The sequence below is a fragment of the Scyliorhinus canicula genome, chromosome 10 (genome assembly GCF_902713615.1).
Source record: "Scyliorhinus canicula chromosome 10, sScyCan1.1, whole genome shotgun sequence".
NCBI classification, from domain to species: domain Eukaryota; kingdom Metazoa; phylum Chordata; class Chondrichthyes; order Carcharhiniformes; family Scyliorhinidae; genus Scyliorhinus; species Scyliorhinus canicula.
In genome coordinates this window covers 125809234-125835228 of record NC_052155.1, presented here as the reverse complement: position 1 = coordinate 125835228, position 25995 = coordinate 125809234, and the positions used below count along the sequence as shown (strand labels likewise).

General features: G+C 47.3%; 1 protein-coding gene across 7 annotated transcripts in view; it reads left to right on the top strand.

The window, feature by feature from the left end:
* The window catches only part of LOC119972654 (lethal(3)malignant brain tumor-like protein 1), a 408364-nt gene that overhangs the window by 83647 nt on the left and 298722 nt on the right, over nucleotides 1-25995 (top strand). For all 7 annotated transcript variants that reach the window (XM_038809722.1, XM_038809716.1, XM_038809720.1 and 4 more), the window contains one exon: nucleotides 23360-23492. In XM_038809722.1, the coding sequence (XP_038665650.1) occupies nucleotides 23360-23492 (133 nt within the window). The remainder of the gene's footprint in view (nucleotides 1-23359; nucleotides 23493-25995) is intronic.

Below are 25995 nucleotides of genomic sequence, written 5' to 3'. Positions count from 1 at the left end.
ATCTATCCTCTGTGCCCTGAAAGAGTCCATTCATACGTTCCTTGATCAAGTGCGCCCTATGTACCACTTTAAACTGAATCAAACTCAGCTTTGCATATGAGGAGGTAAAATTGACCCAATGCAGAACCTCGCTCCACACCCCCTCCAAAACCAAAATCAACTCTTCCTCCCATTTTTCATTTACTTCCTCCAGCGAAGCCTTCTCCCTTGCAATCATCTGCCCATATATAACTGATATCCTCCATTCACCTATCTCGTCAAAAGCCAGCACCTTATCCAGAGGTGAAGGCGTCGGTAACCAAGGAAACAGAGAGCTCCTTGCGCACAAAGTCCCGCACCTGCAAATACCTAAAAACATTCCCTCCCGGGAGTTTGAATTTCACCTCCTACTCCTTCAGCCCAGCAAACCTACCCTCCATGAACAAATCTCTAAACCTCTCCGTCCCCTCTCTCTGCCAGATCTTACACGATGAAGGTTCTTCATTAATAAGGTGATCAGGGGTTATGGGGAGAAGGCAGGAGAATGGGGATGAGAAAATTAAAATGAAAATCACTTATTGTCACAAGTAGGCTTCAATGAAGTTACTGTGAAAAGCCCCAATATCAGCCATGATTGAATGGCAGAGCAGACTCGATGGACCAAGTAGCCTAATTCTGTCCTATGTCTTATGGTCTTGTGGTCTAATCCATCCCAGCCGGTATAAACCTATGGTTCTCACACATAGGGGCTGGTTTAGCTCACTGGGCTAAATCGCTGGCTTTTAAAGCAGGCCAGCAGCACGGTTCGATTCCCGTACCAGCCTCCCCGGACAGGCGCCGGAATGTGGCAACTAGGGGCTTTTCACAGTAACTTAATTGAAGCCTACTCGTGACGATGAGCGATTTTCATTTCATTTTTCATTTAATTTCATCGGCGGCAGTAGTGGCATAGACCATAATTTAAAGTGCTGTCTGAATTGATACCATTCTCTCAAAGGCGCAAAAAGAACCTAGCTGGAGTGAATGGAAGAGGAGCAGTAACAAGTGCCCTCAAACTTGAACCTATACAAGAGGCCTCCTCCATCCGCCTCCATACCGACCCTGGATCCTTAAACCATCCCCATACTTTCTCAGTGTTTGCCACCCAGTAATAATGCATCAAATTAAGTAATGCCAGCCGCCCCCAACTGCTTACCCCTTTGCAAGAAAGCCCTTCGAACCCTAGCAATAGTCAAAATTAACTTGTTGACCCTACTAAAGAAAGATTTCAGAAGAAAGACTGTGAGACATTGAAACACGAACAAGAGTGGTTTGCATTTGTGGTAGAATTCTCGCCTGTCACGCTGGAGGCCTGGTTTGATTACCAGCCAATGCAAGGCAACTTCTTGGGGCAGCAGGGTGGCACAGTGGTTACTACTGCTGCCTCACTGCGCCAGGGATCCGGGTTCAATCCAGGCTTGCACTTTTGCCCCGTGTCTGCGTGGATTTCATCTGGCTGCTCCAGTTTCTTCCCACAGTCCAAAGTTGTGGCGGTCAGGTGGATTGGCCAAGCTGAATTGCCCCTTGTGTCCAAAGATGTGCAGGTTAGATGGGGTTACAGAGATAGGGTGAGGGAGTGGGCCTAGGTAGCGTGTTCTTTCAGAGGGTGGGTGCAGAATTGATGGATTGTATGGCCTCCTTCTGCACTGTAGGGATTTTATGGTTTTATAGTTCTAACCTCAGAAATATCTTCATCTTAACTGTCTGAACCCTTCCCACCAAGGACAATGGGAGGGCATCCCACCTCTTCAAGTCCACCGTCACCCCCTCCACCAAACTGCCAGGTTCAACGTATTTAACAAGGCCCAGTCATGAGCCACCCGTATTCCCAGAGACCTAAAACTTGACTTGGCCAGCCAAAACGGTAACCTTTCCAGATCAGGTCCCTTCCACGGAAGGTTCACTCCGAAAAACCTCACTTTTGCTCACGTTCAATCTATATCCTGGGAAGGAACCAAATCTGCAAAGCAGCTCCATTATCTTCCCCACATTAGAAAGAAGACCTATGATGTCCAGTAATAAATCATCCCCATACATGTAAGCTCTATTCTCCCTACCTCCCCACTCTGTACCTCTCCACCCGGCCGATGACCTAAATGCGATGGCCAACGACTCAATCACCAAAGCAAGCAGTAACTGGGAAAGTGGACATCTCTGCCGCGTGCCCCTATATAACTGAAAATACCATAAACCCAATATATTGGTAGGGATTCTTGCAATGGGACTCCTGTACAAAAGCCGAACCCACAAAATGAATTTGGGCCCGAAGCCAAACTGCCCCAATACCTCAAAAAGGTACCCCCACTCCACCCAGTTATATGCTTTTTCCGTGTCCATGGAGATGATTACCTCTGGATCCACTCCCGAGGAGGGCAACAGCCCCACATTCAGAAGTCTCCTAATTTTGGCCGATACCTGCTGGCCCTTATGAAACCTCAGAAATGAATCCCGGCAGGCACCCCTCCAAATGGGTTGCCAGCACCTTGGCCAACAGCTTTGCATCAGCATTCAACAGAGAGATGGACTAATATGGCCCCCATTCCATGGGATCTTTATCCTTCTTCAAGTTTAAGACGATTGGTACCTGCGCCAGTGTGGCCGATAACACCCTCCAGGACAGAGGATAATTAAACAGATGTGGCCCCAGCACAGTTGCAAAATGTTTATAAAATTCCACAAGGAATCGGGGCCTGGTGCCTTCCCTGGGTGCAGTGAGTGAACACAGTTCAGAATTTCCTCCAGCCAGAGCAGTGTCTCCAGTTCCTGCCCTCTATCCCTTTCCACCACCGGGTAAACCAACCCATCCAGAAACTACCAGAGTCGAGTCTTCCTCTGGAGGCTCAGACTTGATTAGCCCCCCGGTAAAAGGTCTTAACCTGCGCTCCCTGAGGGCGGTATGGTGGCACAGTGGTTAGCACTGCTGTCTCATGGCACTGAAAATCCGGGTTCGATCCTGGCCCCGGGTCAATGTCCATGTGGAGTTTGCACATTCTCCCCGTGTCTGCGTGGGTCTCACCCCCACACCCCAAAGATGTGCAGGGTAGGTGGATTGACCACGCTAAATTGCCCCTTAATTGGAAAAAAATAATTGGGTACTCTAAATTTATTTTACAAACTCTGCGCTACCTCCCAAGAGGCCACCTGGCTGGTATTTTCCCCATACTCTTAAAACATATCTGCTGCATGACGAGGCTTGCTCACCGCCTTCTCCATTGGAACCAACTCAAACTCCATCTGGAGCTTCTTCTTCTCAACTAAGTGTTATGCCGTTGGGGCAGCAGAGTTTTGACAGTCCACCTTAAGGATGGAATCTACCAACCTCCGCCTCCCTACCCCATCAGACTTATCTGTATGACCTTTAAACAAATTATCTCCTCCCTGATGACTGCCTTTAGTGCTTCCCAGAATGTGGAAGGCAAGACGTCCAACTTATTAAAATCAGCATAATTTCCAGAAGCAGAAGCCATTCTCAACAACTGACGATCCTCAATTTCTAGGGTCTGCAGTGATTCTCCCGGTCATCGGCCTTGACCTTCAATATCTTCTGCCTCTCTGCAAAATGTCGCCACTGCTGCCTCTAAAGAGGCAATCTGACTATGCTCCGTAACTGTCTCCTCCACTGGACGAATCGTTGAGCCCTATACCTCCAGCTATTGTTCCACTCTGTCCAAAGTTATGTGAATGGATGTCACCACCTCCTCAATCGTTCTTGCCAGGTCATCAGAGACCGCTTGTCTCTGTTTCTTAAACTCCTGCATTAGGAATTCCAACAGTCCCTCAGTTGTTCACTGAGAAGGCAACGACAACACAGGGGCCTCCACCATTTTCTCCCCTCCTGTGATACAAGGACGTTCCACATCAGCCGAGGACTCCGTATTCGATTTGTTCCTCACATTATAACCTCCAGACATCAGAGGAGGAACCAAAACTTTCAAGTTACACCAAGTTTTTCTCCAAACAACACCCGTTAGACAGGTAAAAGGACCAAAAACCGAATCCCCAAGTGGGAGCCACCTTGAATCCGACAGTTCACCGGAAGTCCCATTTTGATAATTTTGTTCCCTGTTTGGTGCCAATGGTTAAGCACTTGTCAGGAAAAGCAGACAAAAAGCCTACTTTCTAAATACATTGCCAACATGAGCATTTTAAAAAAACAATTAAACAAGGCATATTGAAGTTAAGGTAACAAACGGTAGTGTACATTGTTACTGGAAAATGAATAAGGCAACTGATCAATGAGATTAGTCCGTTTCATTTGACATCATTCTAATCCTGTATGTCAATAAACAAGATATTAAGCTAAAACAAAGATGATCAGGAAAACTCATCCTTCCAGCAAAGTACAAGGGGTGGGGACCTCTCATAAGCTATCTAAATAACTGCAGGAAAAAGCAAGAGCGAGAGAGAAAAGGATCTAGATTTATAGAATCTCTACAGTGCAGGGAGTAGGTTAAAGTGGATGACATTCACCGGTTGATAGGCAATAGGATCAGCTGAGGGTGTGCAGAGACCATCTGAGCATATTGGGAGAAAAATAATCAAAACCTATTAACTGTATCCATAATCCATAGCTCCCAAGAATGGCATTTGGGAGTTCTACAGATTCACAAATATTGTACACTGTAAAGTCGTGCAAAGAGATTCCTCTCTAGTTGAGACGATGTTGGTGAGCACATTACTCTGTCTTTACAAGGCACCAGTGCCTTTGCTTCACAGTGGCAGTATTGTTTCAGGTGGTCCGATGTTTATTATTGCTCATGTTGCTCAGATGTTGTGGGGTGGGCTGCAGAAGTGTGTCATCCGCCAGATGAAGAGGGGTAATATACTTTGTTCCCTCTGATGTTTCTGGGGGTGGAATAATGGGCCAGTGAGGGATTGGGGCAGAATGAGAGGCTCGGGAGAAAAACATTGCTGCAGCTGGCAGTGAAATTGGCACAGACTTGCATGATTTTTTGGCAATAATCACACGACAGTTGGTATAAATGGCAGTGAAATTATACGCAGACCCTCAGGAGACCTCTCGAGACACCTTCACAACTACTTATTACAATAGTACATTATTCAGAAAATGGACTAAACATATTACTGTGCATTATATTACATGTACACAAAGAGAGAACACACCAGCACATATCACTAAATACACATTGCACTGCTACTGAAAAATACAGCAAATTAACTTAAATCTTGCAGTCAGCGCTTTCCTTTCAGTTGTAATAAGGAACAGTTTATAAAAAAAGAGAAACTAATGTTGAACGATGAGGCAGGCCTTGAGGGAAGAAATCTTCAATCGGAGTATTGTGGATTCATGCTGCCTTCTGGGTACCAAGAACAATACTGCACAGGAAGAGGCCCTTCGGTCCTCCAAGCCTGTACTGGTCATGATACCACCCTTGGCCAAAACCCTCAGCACTTGTAGTGCCGAATCCCTCTATACTCAACCTATCCATGTATTTGTCGAGATGTCTTTTGAACGCCGTTAATGTATCTGCTTCCACAACCTCCTCTGGCAGCGCGTTCCAGGCACTCACCACACTCTGTGTAAAAACGCTGCCTCACACATCTCTTCTAAACTAGGGGCTTTTCACAGAAACTTCATTGAAGCCTACTCGTGACAATAAGCGATTTTCATTTCATTTCATTTTTCAAACTGTTGATTATTTGAAGTTCAGTTTTAAGATTCAGAAGTACAGTGTTATAGCTCTTTCTGCCTACTCTTCCTTTCTTAGCTCCACTTGGGAATGCAGGATGAAGTGCTCACCACAAAATTATTGCACATGAACACTTCTGTACATTAGCTCTAAATGTTGAGGATTGTTACTCCTTTAGTACATCGTGGAGACTCAAGTGATAGTGTCTTGTAAGGTTTTGATGGATTTGGTAACTTTATTTCATTGTATTCTTTCATAGGTTCTTACAACTAATTCATCTACAATGTGCCTGAATTTCTATCTTCATAGCTTCATGTCACGTTTTACCTATTATATATATGTCAAAATTTGTAATGAGTTTTGATATGATTCTGCACAATCTAGTCATTAGATCCTCCAATATTGCTCAAATGCTTTCTGAAAATGTTTTAATTGTTTTGTTCTCAGGTCATTGCTGAATAAAGGTTTAAACAAAACAAAGAAACTTTCTTCACAGTAACATTTCATTTATCTATTTAAATAAATAATTAAACAAACTGAAAGAACTTGATTCATAGCAATTTTACATTTTTCCATTGAAATGTCTTTTGTGTTCTTTAATACCTCAATAAATGTTTTACTTGCAGGCCACAGGGTGTTCCAGAAACCTGGGTTTCAATTTGATAGTTTGCACTGAGCTATGTGAACTGAATATTGATTTTGTAGTTTGAGCGTATGCATTGTGTTTAATGTTCCAGGGTTCATCCATCCATACCATTCAGTCAACAAAACTAATTAAAGTATTTTCTACAGCTTCTGGCATTTTCCACAGTAGTATTGTTTTTCAAAGTGATTTAAAATAAACAAACTGAATATTTTTGTTGATTTAAATTTTATATTGAGCATTTAGGAAAAGATGGACTATGTATCTGTGAAGGAAAGGTCAAGGTAGCAGTATCCCAATTACACATATATTACTATACCATTTGTCGCCAATAAGGGACCTGATCGAATGGCCTCATTGTGCCCCACTCGATGACGCAACAGGGCCATTAAATCTTGCAAGATTTGTGACACTCGGAACGCCTCATGAGATCTAAAAGATTTCATGAGATGCCATGGTCTGGAACTTGCCCTTGCTAGGCAAGATCCAGATTTACATATTTAAGTGAGCCATTAGCTTCATTTAAATATGTCGGTGCCCGATTCTCCTGAGGCCCAGGAACGAATGCCTGTGCCTTGGAGTCCATGCAAAGGTGCTGTTTAACAGTGGTACGTACAAATGTGGACTAGGTGTAATGGCACCGGGGATGGGGTCTCCCAGGCCATCGGAGGCTCCAGGGTGGTCGGGCTCCGGGCAGAGTGGTACCTTGGCACTCCTGGAATCCGGGCACCCTGGCACTGCCTGCTGAACACCCTGGCAGTGCCACACAAGCACCCTCGCTTGTGCTATCCTCACACACAACCCCAGATCTGCTAACAGCCCTAGATTTAAACTCCAGGCTGGCCACTGGGCTGGCTCCCTTTCCAGCACCACAACTACCAGGTGCGGGGCATGATCTGAAATAACAATTGCAGGATATTCCGCTCTCCGAAGCCCCGGCAACAGAGACCTCCCCATATTAAAGAAATCAATGCGCAAATAAACCTTATGCACCGATGAGAAAAAAGAGAACTCCTTGCCTCTTGGGTGCAGAAACCGCCACAGATTCACCCCCCCATCTCTCTCTCAAACACCGTCGACACCTTCACATTCACCCCCTCGAAGGGGACAAAGACTTCAGCTTGGAACGGTCCACCTTCGGATCCAAGACTGTATTCCAGTCATCCCCTGAGGTGTAATAAATTCCCAATTTGGCACATATATTGGTATTACTGAGACTTGGTGAGGAAAGGGCAGGACTAGCAACTGAATATCCCAGGGTATAGATGCTTCAGGAGGGATAGAGAGGGAGGTAGAAGGGGTGGAGGAGTTGCATTACTGGTCAGAGATGATATCACAGCTGTGATTAAGGAGGGCACGATAGAGGATTCGAGCACTGAGGCAATATGGGTGGAGCTAAGAAATAGGAAGGGTGCAGTAACATTGTTGGGACTTTACTACAGGCCTCCCAAAAGTGAGCATGAAGTAGGCGTACAAATATGCAGACAGATTATAGAAAAATGTAGGAGCAATAGGGTGGTTGTGATGGGAGATTTTAATTTCCCCAACATTGAATGGGATTCGTATAGCGTTGGAGGCGTAGATGGAGCAGAATTTGTAAGGAGCATCCAGGAGAGTTTTTTAGAGCAGTATGTAAATAGTCCAACTTGGGAAGGGGCCATACTGGACCTGGTATTGGGGAATGATCCCGGCCAGGTGCAGCGCCGGCCCTAGGGTTGCTGGCGCCCCGGGCAAGCTGAACTTCGGCGCCCTTCGGGGGAAGGGGGGGGCGGGGCCGAGGGGGTGGGGGGGCGGTGTCGGGGAGGGGGGGTGGGGCCGAGGGGGCGGGGCCCAGGCGGGGGGGTGAGGTGGGGGGCGGGGCCAGGGGGGGCCGAGGCGGGGGGGCCGAGCACGAGGGGCCCGAGGCCGAGGGGCGGGCCCGAGGCGGGGGGGCGGGGCCGAGGCGCGGGGGCGGGGCCGGGGGAGGGCGGGGGGGAGCCACCGCGCATGCGCTGGTTGGCACCGGCCCAACTGCGCATGCGCGGGACCCGAGTCTCTGGCGCCCCCTAGCACATGGCGCCCCGGCGACTGCCCGAGTTGCCGGTGCCTTGGGCCGGCCCTGGCCAGGTGGTTGATGTTTCAGTCGGTGATTACTTTGGGAATAGCGATCACAATTCCGTAAGTTTTAGAATACTCATTGACAAGGACAAGAGTGGTCCAAAAGGAAGAGTGCTAAATTGGGGAAAGGCAGAGTATAACAAAATTCGGCAGGAGCTAGGGAATGTGGATTGGGAGCAGCTGTTTAAGGGCAAATCCACATTTGAAATGTGGGAATCTTTTAAGGAAAGGTTGATTAGAGTGCAGTACAGACATGTTCTTGTGAAAATGAGAGATAGAAATGGCAAGATTAGGGAACCATGGATGACGGGTGGAATTGTGAGACTAGCTAAGATGAAAAAGGAAGCATATGTAAGATCGAGGCGACTCAAAACTGATGAAGCTTTGGAGGAATATCGGAAAAGTAGGACGAATCTCAAACGCGCAATAAAAAGGGCTAAAAGGGGTCATGAAATATCTTTGGCTAACAGGGTTAAGGAAAATCCCAAAGCCTTTTATTCGTATGTAAGGAGCAAGAGGGTAACTAGAGAAAGGATTGGCGCACTCAAAGACAAGTGAGGGAATTTATGCGTGGACTCAGAGGAAATGGGTGAGATTCTTAATGAGTACTTTGCATCGGTATTCACAAAGGAGAGGGACAAGACGGATGTTGAGGCTAGGGATGGATGTTTAAATACTCTAGGTCAAGTTGTCATACGGAAATGGGATGTTTTGGGTATTCTAAAAGACATTAAGGTGGACAAGTCCCCAGGACCGGATGGGATCTATTCCAGGTTACTGAGGGAAGCGAGGGTTACAATAGCTGGGGCCTTAACAGATATCTTTGCAGCATCCTTGAGCACGGGTGGGGTCCCGGAGGACTGGAGAATTGCTAATGTTGTCACTTTGTTTAAGAAGGGTAGCAGGGAAAATCCAGGGAATTACAGACCTGTGTGCTTGACGTCAGTGGTAGGCAAACTGTTGGAGAAGATACTGAGGGATAGTATCTATTCACATCTGGAAGAAAATAGACTTATCAGTGATAGGCAGCATGGTTTTGTGCAAGGATTCTTACAAACCTAATAGAATTCTTTGAGGAAGTGACAAAGTTAATTGATGAGGGAAGGGCTGTAGATGTCATATACATGGACTTTAGTAAGGTGTTTGATAAGGTTTCCCATGGCAGGTTGATGGCAAAAGTGAAGTCGTATGGGGTTCAGGGTGTACTAGCTAGATGGATAAAGAACTGGCTGGGCAACAGGAGACAGAGAGCAGTGGTGGAAGGGAGTGTCTCAAAATGGTGAAGGGTGACTAGTGGTGTTCCACAGGGATCCGTGCTCGGAGCACTGTTGTTTGTGATCTACATAAATGACCTGGAGGAAGGTTTGGTGGTCTGATTAGCAGGTTTGCAGATGATACTAAGATTGGTGGAGTTGCAGATAGCGAGGAGGACTGTCAGAGAATACAACAAAATATAGATAGATTGGAGAGTTGGGCAGAGAAATGGCAGATGGAGTTCAATCCAGGCAAATGTGAGGTGATGCATTTTGGAAGATCAAATTCAAGAGCGGACTATATGGTCAATGGAAGGGTCCTGGGGAAAATTGATGTACAGAGAGATCTGGGAGTTCAGGTCCATTGTACCCTGAAGGTGGCAACGCAGGTTGATAGAGTGGTCAAGAAGGCATACAGCATGCTTGCCTTCATCAGACGGGGTATTGAGTACAAGAGTAGGCAGGTCATGTTACAGTTGTATAGGACTTTGGTTCGGCCACATTTGGAATACTGCGTGCAGTTCTGGTTGCCACTTTACCAGAAGGATGTGGATGCTTTGGAGAGGGTGCAGAGGAGGTTCACCAGGATGTTGCCTGGTATGGAGGGTGCTAGTTATGAAGAAAGGTTGAGTAGATTAGGATTGTTCTCTTTGGAAAGACGGAGGTTGAGGGGGGACCTGATTGAGGTATACAAAATTATGAGAGGTATGGACAGGGTGGATAGCAACAAGCTTTTTCCAAGAGTGGGGGTGTCAGTTACAAGGGGTCACGATTTCAAGGTGAGAGGGGGAAAGTTTAAGGGAGATGTGCGTGGAAAGTTTTTTACGCAGAGGGTGGTGGGTGCCTGGAACGCTTTACCAGCGGAGGTGGTAGAGGCGGGCACGATAGCATCATTTAAGAAGCAGCTAGACAGGTATATGAATGGGCGGGAACAGAGGGAAGTAGACCTTGGAAAATAGGAGACAGGTTTAGATAAAGGATCTGGATCGGCGCAGGCTGGGAGGGCCGAAGGGCCTGTTCCTGTGCTGTAATTTTCTTTTTCTATATACATTCCCGAAACTACCAACCTGCCCTCCAGCAGCCCGAGACCACCCATGATCCGCCACCATTTTCTGCATCTGAAATTGGATTATTTTATTGATCAGGATTGCCACCCCCGGGCCCTACTATCAAAACCCGAATAACATACTTGGCTTGCCCAACCCTTACTGAGCCTTACCTGGCCATTCACCCTCAAGTGAGTCTCCTGCAACAGCACCACATTGGCCCTCAAGCTCTTTAAATGAGCAATACCTCTCGCCGATTTTACCATTTAGCCTCCTCACATTCCACGTCATCAACCAAACCGGGGGGGGTGTCTCACCCCCCCGCCCCTTCCTTGGATCAACCTTCACCCCCATCCCCCGAACATACACCAATCAGCAGCAGCGACCCAAGATGGTACCTGGCCCCACCCATTGATGTGTTGGGTGCTCTGGATTCATGGAACACATACAGGCCACCAACACTTAAAATAGTACACTATTTTATTAAACTATAAACTGTTGAACATACTCTTACTGTGGGTTAACACGATGTTAGATTAACTAAAGACCTGTGCCTGTCCTAACCAGTCTGATCACTCAGCACGTGGTGATTATCTGTGCTGTAAACTATAAGCTCTTGTGCTTCTGAAAGGCTGCATCCCGAATGAGCGGGAAAACTGATGCCCTCTGTCTTTATAGTGAGTGTGCTCTAACTGGTGATTGGCTGCGGTGTTATGCATGTTGATTGGTCCTATTGTATGTCCATCAGTGTGTGTGTCTGCACCATGATATACTGGTGTATATTATGACACCCATCAGATGGGATAAAGAACAAATCTCAGTCACCATCAGCAACCTACCCCTTCCCCCATCCCAAAATAACCCTGACTACATCCTCTTGAAACTGCTCGTATCTCCACCATTCCCATCCCTCTCACAAGTCACATCTCCTCGGCACATTAAAACCTGCACAAACAGGATCAGCAGGCCGCAGCCCCTCCCCCACCTCACTCTCATTTACTAGTGAACTGCAGTTTACCAGCAGGGTAGCACCCACGCCACATGCCAGATTCTCCCTCAACCAATTAGCAACAAAAAACAAACCCGAGGAAATCGCCCCACCCACCTTTAATAGCTCGAAAACCCCATCCCCCAAGACAAAGGAAAGAAGCAACCTTATTCTATATGCAATCTCCAAAACAATTTTCAATTAACGATACCATAATACAAAAAGAATAAAGAGCTCCAACTAAAAGAAAGAACATACAAAACACACAGCCCTCCAGCACCCCTTTGCAACACTGGTTGGAAGTTCCACTTCCACCATTCTCAGTTCAGTCCAAGCCCCTGTGCCTTCACGAACAGCTCCGCCTCCTCTGCTGTCTCGAAGAAGTAATCCCGAGAGTTGTACACGACCCTCAACTTTACCAGGTAGACCACTCCAAAATGCACTCCGCTCTTGTAAAAAGCCACCGTTGCATTATTGAAGGCTGCCTGCTGTGGTAAACATCACTGGTAACACACTATGCGTATTACGGTACTGCCACTATATTACAGGTACCACAGTAAATCCCAGCCTGCTGGCTCCTCCCAGCAGGCACCGTATAAAAGTGTATGCTCTCCTGCGCTGCTCCCATTCTGGTTCCAGCAGCAGGAGGCTCAACATCTTGTGCAATAAAGCCTCAATAGTTTCCCCATTTTGTCTTGTGGTCATTGATGGTACATCAGCTGTCAGAAAATCAGACGATAACTGTCTGGTTCCTAGACAGTCAAGAATTAATTCATGTCTGAACATGCTTCTGCAAAATCATTAAAATGTAATTGGCTGTGGGTGGAGAACGCTTCCTTGAAATGACATTTAAACTGAGACCACTTGTGGAATTTATTGCCCCATTGTCTTGAGTATGCACAGATACAATAGCCCCCTCACACTCATTGATCATGGTCACTTGATGTAATCATTGTTTAGTAAGCCACAAATCATTGCTTAATAAGCCACAAAGTTCCTGATTTAGTTTACCTAATGATTGGAAATTATTATATTAATTACCCAGTGCCTGATAAGGTCACGGGGTGGGGTGAGTGTGCTTTGGGTTTGATGTCCTTCTTGTACTTTTGCCTTGTAAACACCACTAGTGATATATTGTATGTATTATGGCACTGCCTGTGTATTAAAGGTACTAGAGATGAACGCCTTACTCAAGCCTGATCGCCTAGAGCTGAACCCTCACGCAGCCGCGCCACAGCCAGCTTCGAGCACTGGCTAGCCTGCTTTGAAGGATACTTCGGAGCAGCCACTGAAGAACTCTCAGACCCACAGAAGCTCCAGATCCTCTACTCATGGGTGAGCCCACAAGTTAGTCCCCTCATCCGGGACGTGCCCGCCTACACAGAAGCAATGCCGCTACTAAAAGGACAGTACATCAAGTCTGTGAATCAAGTGTTCGCCAGGCACCTCCTGGCCACGGGATGGCACCTCCCGGGGGAGTCTCAGGACGATTCTTGCGGGCTCTACTGATACTCAGTCGGAACTGTAATTGCCAGGCAATGTCGGCAGCCCAGCACACCGAACTACTAATCAGAGACTTATGTCACGGGCATTAAGTCTAATTACATTCGCCAGCGGCTATTGGAAGGGGGTATGTTCGACCTTGCAGAGACTGTGCAGCTTGTTAATTCCCTAGAAGTGGTCTCCCATAATCTGGAGGCCGCCACCTATGACCGCGCGGCACCCTCGTGGGCATCGTGGGCCCCTCCAACTGCCGACTCGGGTACACCGCAAGTCTGCGACGCGCAGCAGCCAGCTCCGGAGGGCCCAAATGTTATTTTTGTGGCCGGAGCAAACATCCCAGGCAGCGCTGCTCGGCACGGAGCGCGACCTGCAACAGGTGTGGGAAGAAGTGCCACTTCGTTTCCGTTTGCCAGGTCCGGTCGGTCGCCGCTGTTTCCAGGCCCAGCATCGCTACACCCCCCATGTGTGATCCAGGGGCGCTGCCATATTCTCCACCACAAGCTATGTGCAGCCCGTGGGCGCTGCCATCTTGGATGTCGTCTGCCGTGGGCGGTGCCATCTTGGACCTCGCCTCAGGACCCCTGTCCATCTGGCCGTTCACAGCCCGCCAGTACCTCCGCCACCACTGATCAGCCCAGCAACTGCCAACATCTTCTGCAGCTCGCCTCCATCACCCTTGATCAGCAACCTTGCGACCGCTACAACGACAGTAAAGATCAATGGGCACGAGGCGATCTGCCTCTTTGACTCCCGGAGCCCAGAGAGTTTCATCCACCCTGCTACTGTAAGGCGCTGCTCCCTCCCAGTACTCCCCATCATTCAGAAAATCTCCCTGGCCTCCGGATCCCATTCCATGCAAATCGGGGGGGGGGGGGGGGGGGGTACTGCGTTGCGATCCCCTCCGTTCAGGGCGCAGAGTTCAGCAAATTCCGGCTCTACGTCCTCCCCCATCGCTGCGCTGCCCTGTTACTAGGTCTCGATTTTCAATGCCGCCTTCAAAGCCTTACTCTGAAATTCAGCGGACCCCTCACATTCTGCGGCCTCACGACCCTTAAGGTCGATCCGCTTTCACTTTTTGCAAATCTCATCCAGGACTGTAAGCCTGTCGCCACTCGGAGCAGACGGTACAATGCCCAGGACAGGACCTTTATCAGGTCAGAGGTCCAACGGCTCCTGTAGGAGGGGGTCATTGAGCCCAGGAGCAGCCCCGGAGAGCTCAAGTGGTGGTAGTGAAGACTGGGGAGAAGCACATGATGGTCATTGACTACAGTCAGACCATCAACCGGTACATGCAGCTCGATGCGTACTCCCTCCCACACATATCTGACATGGTCAATGAGATTGCGCAATATGGTGTCTTCTCTCCAGTTGACTTGAAGTTCGCCTACCACCAGCTCCCCATCCGCCCGGAGGACCGCCAATACACTGCGTTCGAAGAAGATGGCCGCCTCTATCACTTCCTTAGAGTTCAATTCGGCGTCACCAATGGGGTCTCGACTTCCAGCGAGAGATGGACTGAATGGTTGACTGGTACGGAATGCGGGCCACCTTCCCGTACCTAGATAACGTCACCATCTGCGGGCACGATCAGCAGGACCTCGATGCAAACCTCCAAAAATTCCTCCATAACCTCACCTACGATAATGAGAAATACGTGTTCCGCACCAACCGCTTAGCCATCTTTGGCTATGTTGTGGAAAATGGAGTCCTAGGGCCCGACCCCGACCGCATGCACCCACTCCTGGAACTTCCCCTCCCCCACTGCCCCAAGGCTCTGAAACGATGCCTGGGGTTTTCCTCCTATTACGCCCAGTGGGTCCCTAATTATGCGGACAAGGCCTGCCCACTCATCAAGTCCACATTTTTTTCCCTGACGGCTGACGCCCACTGGGCCTTCAACCACATTAAGGCAGACATCGCCAAGGCCACAATGCATCGGTGGACGAGTCCGTCCCCTTTCAGGTGGAGAGCGATGCATTGGACCCAGCTCTGGCCACCACCCTCAACTAGGCAGGCAGACCCGTGGCTTTCTTTTCCCGCACCCTCCATGCCTCTGAAATTCGGCACTTCTCTGTCGAAAAGGAGGCGCAAGCCATTGTGGAAGCTGTGCGACATTGGCGGCATTACCTGGCCGGCAGAAGATTCACTCTCCTCACTGAACAATGGTCGGTTGCCTTCATGTTTAGCAATGCACAGCGGGGCAAGATCAAAAATGACAAGATCTTGAGGTGGAAGATCGAGCTCGCCACCTATATCTATGAGATCTTGAATCACCCGGGGAAGCTCAATGAGCCCCCAGATGCCCTATCCCTCGGTACATGTGCCAGCGCACAAGTGGACTGACTCCGGGCTCTCCACAATGACCTCTGCCACCCGGGGGTAACCCGGTTCTTCCATTTTATCAAGGCCCGCAACCTGCCCTATTCCATCGAGGAGATCAGGACCGTGACCAGGGACTGCCCAGTGTGCGCGGAGTGTAGAGCACACCTGGCAAAGGCCTCCCACCCCTTTGAGCGCCTCAGCACGGACTTCAAAGGGCCCCTCCCCTCCACCGACCGCAACGTGTACTTCCTCAATATCATTGATGAGTCCTCCCGTTTTCTATTTGCCATCCCATGCCCCGACATGACTTCTGCCACGGTCATCAAGGCCCTGCACAGCATCTTCACCCTGTTCGGTTTCCCCACCTACATCCATAGCGATTGGGGATCCTGTTTCATGAGCGATGAGCTGCGTCAGTTCCTGTTCAGCAAGGGCATCGCCTCGAGCAGGATGACCAGCTACAACCCCCGGGGAAACGGGCAGGTGGAGAGGGAGAACGGGACGGTCTGGAAGGCCGTCCTGCTGGCCCTTCGGTCTAGGAAACTCCCGGTCTCCCGCTAGCAGGAGGTCCTCCACGACGTGCTCCACTCCATCCGGGCGCTCCTGTCACTGCTGTTAATGAGACTCCTCACAAACGGGTGTTTGCCTTCCCTTGGAAGTCCACCTCTGGTTCCCAACATGACTGACAGTTCCTGGGCCCGTCCTCCTCCGGAAGCATGTGAGGAACCATAAATCGGATCCCCTAGCTGAGAAAGTCCAGCTCCTCCATGCGAACCCACAGTACACCTACGTGGGACACCCCGACGGGCGGCAGGACACAGTCTCCCTCCGGGACCTGGCACCCGCCGGGTCCCCGCCCACAATCCCCAACCTGGTACCGTTTCGTCCCCCTTCCAGTTGCCTCCCTCACCCCTGCGCCGCCCCCCCCTCCCGCCAGCGAACCTCACCGCAGCCCCCACCCCAGCAACACCCGTCTTCCCACCGGATCCACTACGGGGTGACGAAAGAGAGGATCACACTCCCGGAGTCATAGGTGACCAGATCGGCGCCCACACCACCACCAGGACTGAGGCGTTTGCAGTGGAGGGTCAAAGCCCCCAACAGACTCAGTCTGTGACGTTGTTCTTCACCCCCGCTGGACTTTTTTTTTTAAACAGGGTGAATGTGGTAAACACCACTGGTAACACACTACGCGTATTACGGTACTGCCACTGTATTACAGGTACCACAGTAAATCCCAGCCTGCAGGCTCCTCCCAGCAGGCGCCGTATAACAGTGTATGCTCTCCTGCGCTGCTCCCATTCTGGTTCCAGTTGCAGGAGGCTCAACATCTTGTGCAATAAAGCCTCAATAGTTTCACCATTTTCATCTCATGGTCATTGATGGTACATCACCTGCCTTCTTGTCAGTTTCACCGTGACATCTTGGTATGTACAAATACCACTGCTTTGCCACCTCACCTTAGGGTTCTGTTCAGTCCATCGCAGCATCTTCTCCTTCATCTGGTAGCTGTGAAAACAGACTGTCACAGCCGGAGGTGGCTCATTAACCCTTGGCTTCAGCTGGAGTGACCAAATTGCCCTATCCAGCTTGAAGAGGGGGGGGCTTCATTCCCCTAAACCGCAACAGCTTCCCAAACATTGTCGCAAGTACTCTGTCAGCCTCAGACCCTCCACACCCTCAAGCTGTCCCAAAATCTGCCGTGACCGGTTTTCCAGGTCCTCAACCTTCACTCTCAGGCCCTTATTACTGTCCTCCACCTTCAACTGCTCAGCCTCCAGAGACGCAAGCTGTTCTCTGTGCCTCGACAGTGCTGCCTCCATGCCCTTCAATACTTCCCATCACCATACTCCCGCAAAGTCTCTGACAGATGTCTTTCCAACCACCTCTTTTATCGGGGCCAACGAGTCCTTAAGACTCTCCAGCATTTCCCAACCATGCCGCTCAATGTTTGCCGAACTGCTTCTCAAACTCAGTTGCCATCACCTCCGCCACAACATTCCTCATTGAACTCGACCCTGCTGATGGACTAGCACTCGCACCTTTCTTCAAAGTATTCCTTCGCTGGTTCTTAGCCATCCTCTCGTAACCAACAGCCAATTGGAACAGGTTTCCATGCGAAGTCTCCCCAAAAATCGTGTGAAAAAGGCCAAAAACCAAGGATTCTGGTGAGAGCTACCCACCGTGAGACCCCCTCTTACACGTCATCACCCGAAGTCCAGAAAAAATCAGTACTTTATGACTTTCATCCGTGAGACTTGGATTCGGGTTTCTAAAACCTTTGTGATAGAGGAAGAAGGCCATCAACAACAAGCACAAAGTTAGTCTTTTTCTTACGATAATTAGATTTTTTGAGAAATACTGTTGAATTTTAAAGCAAATAAAGCCCTTTTGATGTAAGTAGATAGGAAAGGAAGATAGTTGAGTATGATGACCCTCTGGCTTCTCATTAATTGCATTTGTCATTTGGGGAGGAATGAGCATAGTGCAAGGGACTGGATGGAGAATTAATGCTGAGGTGAGTGACAACAGAGCACGATGGAGGAAGGATACCTCATTTGAACAAGGAGTTGAAAGTGGATGAAGTAGGGATAGTAACAGGATGACAGGAGAGGCAATGGGTGAAGCAAAGCTCTAGTTACAAGGGGAACAAACAAAGCATGAGTAATTGGGGGATGAGACAGGGTGAACAGAGGATGTGTAGACCAAGTTTTCACTGCAGTCTCCACCCTCAGACGTAACACATCGTCTCGCATGTCCTTTCTCACCGTACCTCGAACCCCAATGAGAAGAAGAACAGAGGCAACAAAATGGTGACAGTGAAGTCAGAACAGTAGTTTCAGATTCACTGTGTGATACACCATGGATGATTGACCAGTAATATATTATTAAACCTGGTGTCCTGGTCAGTACTTACGCTTCAAATGGCACCAAAAAGCAGATTATCTAGTCATTATCTCACTGCTGTCTGTTGGATCTTGCAGCTTGGCTGCTTCATTTCTTACATTATAGTAGTGACTGCATTTCAAAAGTACCCAATTTGCAGCTAAATACAAGTATGACTTTCAGTCCAATTGATCTGTGACCTAAGTCAGTACATGCCTTTACATAGAAACATGGAAAATCGGAACAGGCCATCTGACACTTCGAGCCTGCTCTGCCATTTGTTTTAATCATGGTTGATCATCCCAACTCAGTAACCTGTTCGCATTTTCTTTTCCTTCTCCCCCACCCCACACACACAACATTGTTTTTCTTCTTCTCTTTGGTCTGGGGGTGGAGACTGCAGTGGAAACTTGTTCCCATTGCAACTAGAGCTTCGCTTCACACACAAGAGCTTTATCTAACTCCTTCTTGAAAACATACAATGTTTTGGCTTCAACTGCTTTCTGTGGTAGCGAATTCCACAGGCTTACCACTCTCTGGGTGAAGAACTTTCTCCTCATTTCAGGCCTAAATGGTTTACCCTGTATCATTAGACAGCGACCCCTGGCTCCGGACTCATCCACCATCAGGATCATCCTTCCTGCATCTAGCCTGTCTCGTTAGAGTTTTATAGGTTTCTATGAGATTCCCCCTCATTATTCTAAACTCCAACAAATATAATCCAAACCGACTTAATCTCTCCTCCTACGTTAGTCCCACTATCTCAGGAATCAGTCTGGTTAAACCTATTGTGCACTCCCTCTATAGCAAACATCCTTCCTCAGATAAGGAGATCAAAACTACACACAATATTCCAGGTGTAGTCTCACCATGGACCTATATAATATCAGCAAGACGTCCCTGCCCCTGTACTCAAATCCTCTCGCTATGAAGGCCAACATACAATTTGCCTTCTTTACCACCTACTGCACCTGCATACTTACTTTCAGAAACCGGTGTACAAGGACACGCAGATCTCATTGCACATTCCCCTCCCTTAATTTATAGCCATTCAGACAATAATCTGCCTTCCTGTTTTTGCTACCAAAGTGCATAATCTCATATTTATACATATTATACTGCATCTGCCGTGCATTTGCCACTCACTCAACCTGTCCAAATCATACTGAAGCACCTCCGCAATCTCCTCACAGCTTTGTGTTATCTTCTATTTGGAATTACTACATTTAGTTCCCTCATCTAAATCATTAATATAGATTGTGACTAACTGGGGACCTCACACTGACCCCTGCAGTACCCCAGTAGTCACTGCCTGTCATTTGGAAAATGACCCATTTATTCCTACTCTTTGTTTCATGTCTGCCAACTAGTTTTCTTTCCATTTCAATACACTACCCCAATCCCATGCACTTTAACGTGTAAAATTAATCTCTTTTATGTGGGACTTTGTTGAAAGCCATTCAAAAGTCTAGATAAACTACATCCACTGGCTACCCCTTGTCAACTGTACTGGTTACATCCTCCAAGAATTCCAGTAAGTTTGTCAGACATGATTTTCCTTTCGTAAATGCATGTTGACTCTGTCCGATCCTAGCACTGTTATCCAAGAGCTCTGCTGATAAATCTTTTATAATGAATACTAGCATTTCCCCATCACTGATGTCAGATTGATTGGTCTGTAATTCCCTATTTTCTCTCTAACTCCCTTTTTAAATAGTGGGGTTACATTAGCTATCCTCCAATCAGTAGGAACTGTTCCAGAGTCTATAGAATCTTGGAAGATGACCACCAATGCATCCACTATTTCCAGAACCACTTCTGTAAGTATTTTGGGATGTCGATTATTAGGCTCTGGGGATTTATCAGCCTTCAGTCCCATCAATTTCCCAACACAATTTCCCTGGTAATATTGATCTCTTTCCGTTCCTCCCTCTAACTAAACCCTGTGTTCTCCAACATTTCTGTTAGGTTATTTGTGTCCTCCTTTATGAAGACAGAACCTAAGCATGTATTCAGTTGGTCAGCCATTGCTTTGTTCCCCATTAGAAATTCCAGTTTCTGACCTACATTTGTCTTCACCAACCTTTTTGTCTTCACATACCTATAGAAGCTTTTACAATCAGTTTTTATATTTCCCAAGGCTACTTTGCCATGTGTACCTCAATATCTTTGGCTAACAAAAAGCTTTCAATTCCAGATTTAAAATTAATAATTTACCTAGCATTAGTTGCTCCTTGTGAAATAAAGTTCCAAGCTTCTGCCACCTTTTTTGGGTTAATTTCACTCCTTTAAAAAAAATAAAATTACAGTAGTGTAATAACCTGCATAGGACTCATCCAGCTGGGGATCATTGTTCCCCATGTTCCTCATAGATACATAGAAGATAGCAGCAGGAGGAGGCCTTTTGGCCCTTCAAGCCTGCTCCGCCATTCATCACGATCATGGCTGATCTTCCAACTCAATAGCTTAATCGATTGGACTGAGTTAACCCAGCACTAGCATAAAAGGCCGGCAGCTGTAGAGCCAGCTAAAAAGGAATGAGGACCCGGTGAAAGGTAACCAGGCCCTGTGCATGTATGATGTTGTTGCTGAAATAAAGAACTTTTAAGAAGCTCGTTGGACTTCTCTGGCTTTATCACAAGTACCCACTTATTTTTTTCCAATTAAGGGCCAATTTAGCATGACCAATCCACCTACCCTGCACATCTTTGGGTTGTAGGGGTGACACCCACTCAGACACAGAGAGAATGTGCAAACTCCACACAGACAGCGACCTGGGACGGGGATTGAACCCAGGTCCTCAGCGCCGTGAGGCAGCAGTTATAACCACTGCGCCACCATGCCGCCCTGTTAATTTCACTCCTAAATGATCTGGCTCTAATTAGAATACGTCTCCGTTCCAACCTTCTCAATCAGTAGGGATAGCTGCTCACTTTTGCAGCTGGAACTGACAGTGGGCACGATTTAACCAAAGAAAAGTTCTGGGTGGGATTAGAGGGGTTGTTGACCGACCCTGCTGTCTAACGGCACTCTGGGTTTTTCCGGGCCTTGATGGGGAATGCCCGGCTGTGGCCGCACTCAGCCACATTTACTGCACTGATTATCTCTTGATCCCCCAATGCAATCCCTGGAGCCCCACACCTCCCTAACCCATGTGTTGGGGGTTCCTCGAACCCCCTGAACCCCATCGCACACAGGCAGGGGCACCTTTGGGCCCAGTCCCTAGTGGGGGCAAAATGTCACCTGAGCACTTGGCACTGCCAGCCTGGCACCCTGGCTGTGCCACCTGCAGCCTGGCAGTGTCGCCTGGGTGCCAGCCTGGCACTGCAGAGTTCTCAGGTGGCACTACCAGGATGCCAAGAAGACAGTGCCAAGGTGCCTGGTTGGCATCAGTGCCAGGGTGCCACCCTGCCCAGATACCCAGGGGCCTCCAATCACCTGGGAGACCCCTTCGCCCCCTCCGCAAGTGCTGGTACACTGTTCCTAGTTTGTGGGTACCAGTATTAATTGGCACCTGGCTGGGGTCTCCTCAGCGAGGCCGGTAGACCCCGGGAGCTGTTTCAATCTGGCAAAGGCAGAGTTAAGTAAATTTTTTAACTCACTTAACTCTGCGAAACTGAGTCCGCCCCTTGTGGCAAGGATCCAGATCGCAACATTGCATGAGATCTCATGAAGCGTAGCGACGTCAGGAATCCCGGAAGAGGCCTCTCCCAGGACCTACCTGCCTCTTCCTGATTCTGGCGGACGTGGCCTGTAAATCACGGCCGGTATTTCCCACTGACCTTGAAGAAAGATGCCCACAAAAATCTAGTGATATTTGTGGTGTGATTTCCTTCTTGACTTATATTAATTCTGTTCTGGTATCAGCTCAAGGGGATCCCCAGGTGTCCAGCAACAGTGTTATAAGGATAAACATCCAATCACATTGAAGAATTCCCACAGACAGCAAACTTTGAAGTAAGATGTATTTATTATCCTTCGCGTTTTATTAAGTTTGGCCTGGGCCTGTTCCTAATTTTTGTTGGGTGCCTTCATGTGCACAAGGCTTCATATCTATCCCTAATAATGTTTCGACCAGGGTACAAGTTCTTGGCTAGCTTGCCCCCACATTTTGAGTTTCTTCCCTCATTACAGATTAGCATCAAAGTGTGATTTAAAAAAAAAAAAAATTGAGTTGCCAATTAATTTTTTTCCAATTAAGGAACAATTTTAGTATGGCCAATCCACCTACCCTGCACATCTTTTGGGTTGTGGGGCAAAACCCACGCAAACACGGGAAAAATGTGCAAACTCCACTTGGACAGTGACCCAGAGCCGGGATCGAACCTGGGACCTCGGAGCTGTGAGGCACTGCCCATCAAAGTGTGATTAAATACAGTTTAGGAGAATGGAGAAGGAAAATTGCAAGTTGAGGCAGCCAATGCTGATTTCACATATACAATGTGATTTTAAAAAATCACTACTTGTCTTTGTCAGTCCATCAATAGTATGAGGATGTGGAAACGTCTTACAATGCGCACACTCATAGCTTACGTAATCGGATAACATCGATATTAGAATAAAATGTACTGAGCATAAATAGAAATGTACTTCTGTTCAAGATTGTTGATAGAGACAGTACATTTCTTTTTATGAAAGAACATTTCTCTAGCAATCCACTCGTGGATAAAGGCAGAATTGAATTTAACATTCAGTGTAAATGTATTGCTGCTGCAGCCACGAGCCATCATGTCCATGTATATACCATGTTGCTTTTAGAAATCTTTTCTTCTTGTTAGCTTTGGAATATTATGATGTCCATTTATGTTCACATGTTAATTCACATGAAGGAGTACCAACTCTTTCCCACCTCAAGGATCACTTTGTTCCAATAACTGTTCTTGTTTGTAAGGTTGCAAAGCGATTTTATTTCCTACACTGAAGAAGTAGTAAATCTTTAATTTTCTTATTAGTTTCAGATGAATGAGTTTGGCACCCTAGAGATTATTACTACTGAAGAGCAGGATGGAGAACCCAATGCACAGATTGCTGCTGGGCATGCAGCTAAAAGGAAGCATGCCTACAGTGATGTATCTAATGCCCGAGGTAAGGAAACATTAAACACTCAGAGAATCTAAAGTTTACAAGCTATTTCTGATGCATTGTTGGTACTTCAATGACAAATTTATTTTTTGAGATTTGTAATTTTGAGTGGATCCCTTTTCCACCTGTTGCCTTTTTACCCTTTATGTGACCCACAAGCTGTTTCTTATATTGACCAAATGACCACACAACCAGTATGTTAGCTCTAAAACACAGTTTATTAATAACACAAGACTTGTATCTCTATGCAATAATACACGCAGCTCCATACCAAACTACACCTAACAACTAAGATGACTACTTAACTTAGAGTGATCGGCACTGTGCGAGATAAGGCCTTTATCCGGGTCCATGTGGTCGGTTGCAAGTTGTTGGGTTCGTCTCAGCTGGGCTCGTCTTTCAGGAATGGTCGCGGGTTCTTGAACTTGGTTGTTCTGCTACAGTTGGTCGGCACAGGCCAGTCCCAAAAGAGACCGATCTCTAGCACAGGGCTTTTTATCCTTTGTCTCTTTTGCACCCTTTTGGGCGGTCCTTACTCCAGGTCCAATGGATCGATAGGGTTTCGATCACCCTCATCGATCTTAGCCAATTAGGGGGCGGATACCTCGGTGGCTGGGCGGATCCTAGCTATCATTGTCCCAGGCACGAAGGCCTTTCCAAATAAGGGAGGGTGGCGCCGGTTAGTCTGCTATCGTTGATGGTCCTTCATGTGAATGCTATTGTCTTGGGGAAAATAGTAATTGATTCTTAATGGATGCAAGTTTCAGTCACGTCTGGTTTCTTTGCACAATACACAGAGGCTGTGTACCTGTCTGTGTCCCAAATTGACCACAATTCCCATTGTCCTTTGCAGGTGGCCATTTTACATGGCTACACACCCATACTCTGTGTTGCCATTTATGGATGTTCAGAGCTGCTTTGAGTGTATTGTAATAAAAATGTATGTGTATGATTGGTGGAGGATTAGCTCGTGCCCATCATTATATATCATGGGGAACTTAGATTGCAAGTAAAAGAGGCCTACCTGTTCGAAAATCCGTTGCTCCTGCCCAGAGAGTTCACTTTGAAGTGAGTGGAGTGATCTTTGATTTAACAGATTTGGAGCAGTTTTCTTTTCTGTTACACGTGGAGAGAGTTGTACAAGGTGACAATTTGAATGCCAGATGGGAATGAAAAAACAAAGGCATAAAGCTTTTTCATGCAAATAATATTTGTTGGGGGACCTGCAAAATATATATTGCAAATTTGATAATTAACCACAATGCAGTGTGAATCGTTAGGTATGCGGGTATTAATTTCAAATGCGAGCAATAGGTCAGTGGTAATTTGGTCCTCAAGGAAGGAAAGAGGGAGTTACCAGTGTTCATCTTGCCTCTCTTTGTCGGGTCAATTTTCTGGCTCTGGTCTGGAGTTCCGGGTGAAGGCAGTGCTGCCATCTTCCTCTTTGCGGAACCCAATATTTTTTTTAAAGTATCCTCTTGCATGACCCCAGCAGTTCTTCCCTCTTTTGCGGCATCTTATCCAGGAATGTGTGTAGAATAGCTACTTTACAATTTGGTCTTTGCCTCTTTACAGTGCCCACTTTCTCTCTGTACTTACCTGTTCTGACCTCTATTCTAGGCTTTTTAAAAGCGAGTATTGTCATTTGCAACCCCCCTCCCCCCAATACTCCAGTGTCACTTGAGAGATGGATTCTGCCAACACTAATGATACTTGTTTGAGGTACCCATGTAATTTATGGCAGGTCAACACTGGAAAGAATTGGTGGGTGGAAATATTAGCTCAGCAGAGCAACATCAGGATGATTGATCCCAGGGGATTTTGTTCATAATTTTCTTGAAATTAGTGACACTGGCAAGGCCAACATTTGTTGCTCATGACTAAATTGCCTTTGTAAAAGTGATGGTGAGATGCCTTCTTTGGCTTTGGGTGGGCTTCTTGATGTCACACACTGTCAAATGCTGACTTAATTCAAGGACAGTCAGTCTCAATTCACCTCTTCTGACCATGTTTGAACCAAGGTGATAATGTTAAAGCTGAGCGACCCTGGCAGAACCCAAACTGCATTGTTCAGCAAGTTATTGCTGTGTAATTGCTGCTTGGATTGCATCTTGACGACATTACTTTGCTGATTATTGAAGATAGACTGATGGGGCGGTAATTAGCTGGATTGAATTTGTCCCTTCTGTAGACAGGACGTATTTGGGCAATTTTCCACATTGTTGGGTAGATGCCAATGTTGCAGTTGTACTGGGTCAGCTTGGCTCGGAGCACAGCTAGTTCTGGAGCACAAGCCTTCAGTACTACTATTGAAATGTTGTTAGGACCATAGCCTTTGTTATATCCAGTGCCTTCAGCCATTTCTTGATATTACGTGGAGTGAACTGAATTGGCCAGTGTGTTCTGGGTTGCATATTTTTTATCTGAGGATTAACTATTTTTGTTGTTATGCTGAAGGTATTGATATGATATTGGTCCTTTCTTTCAAAACAGCTTGAACTAGCAT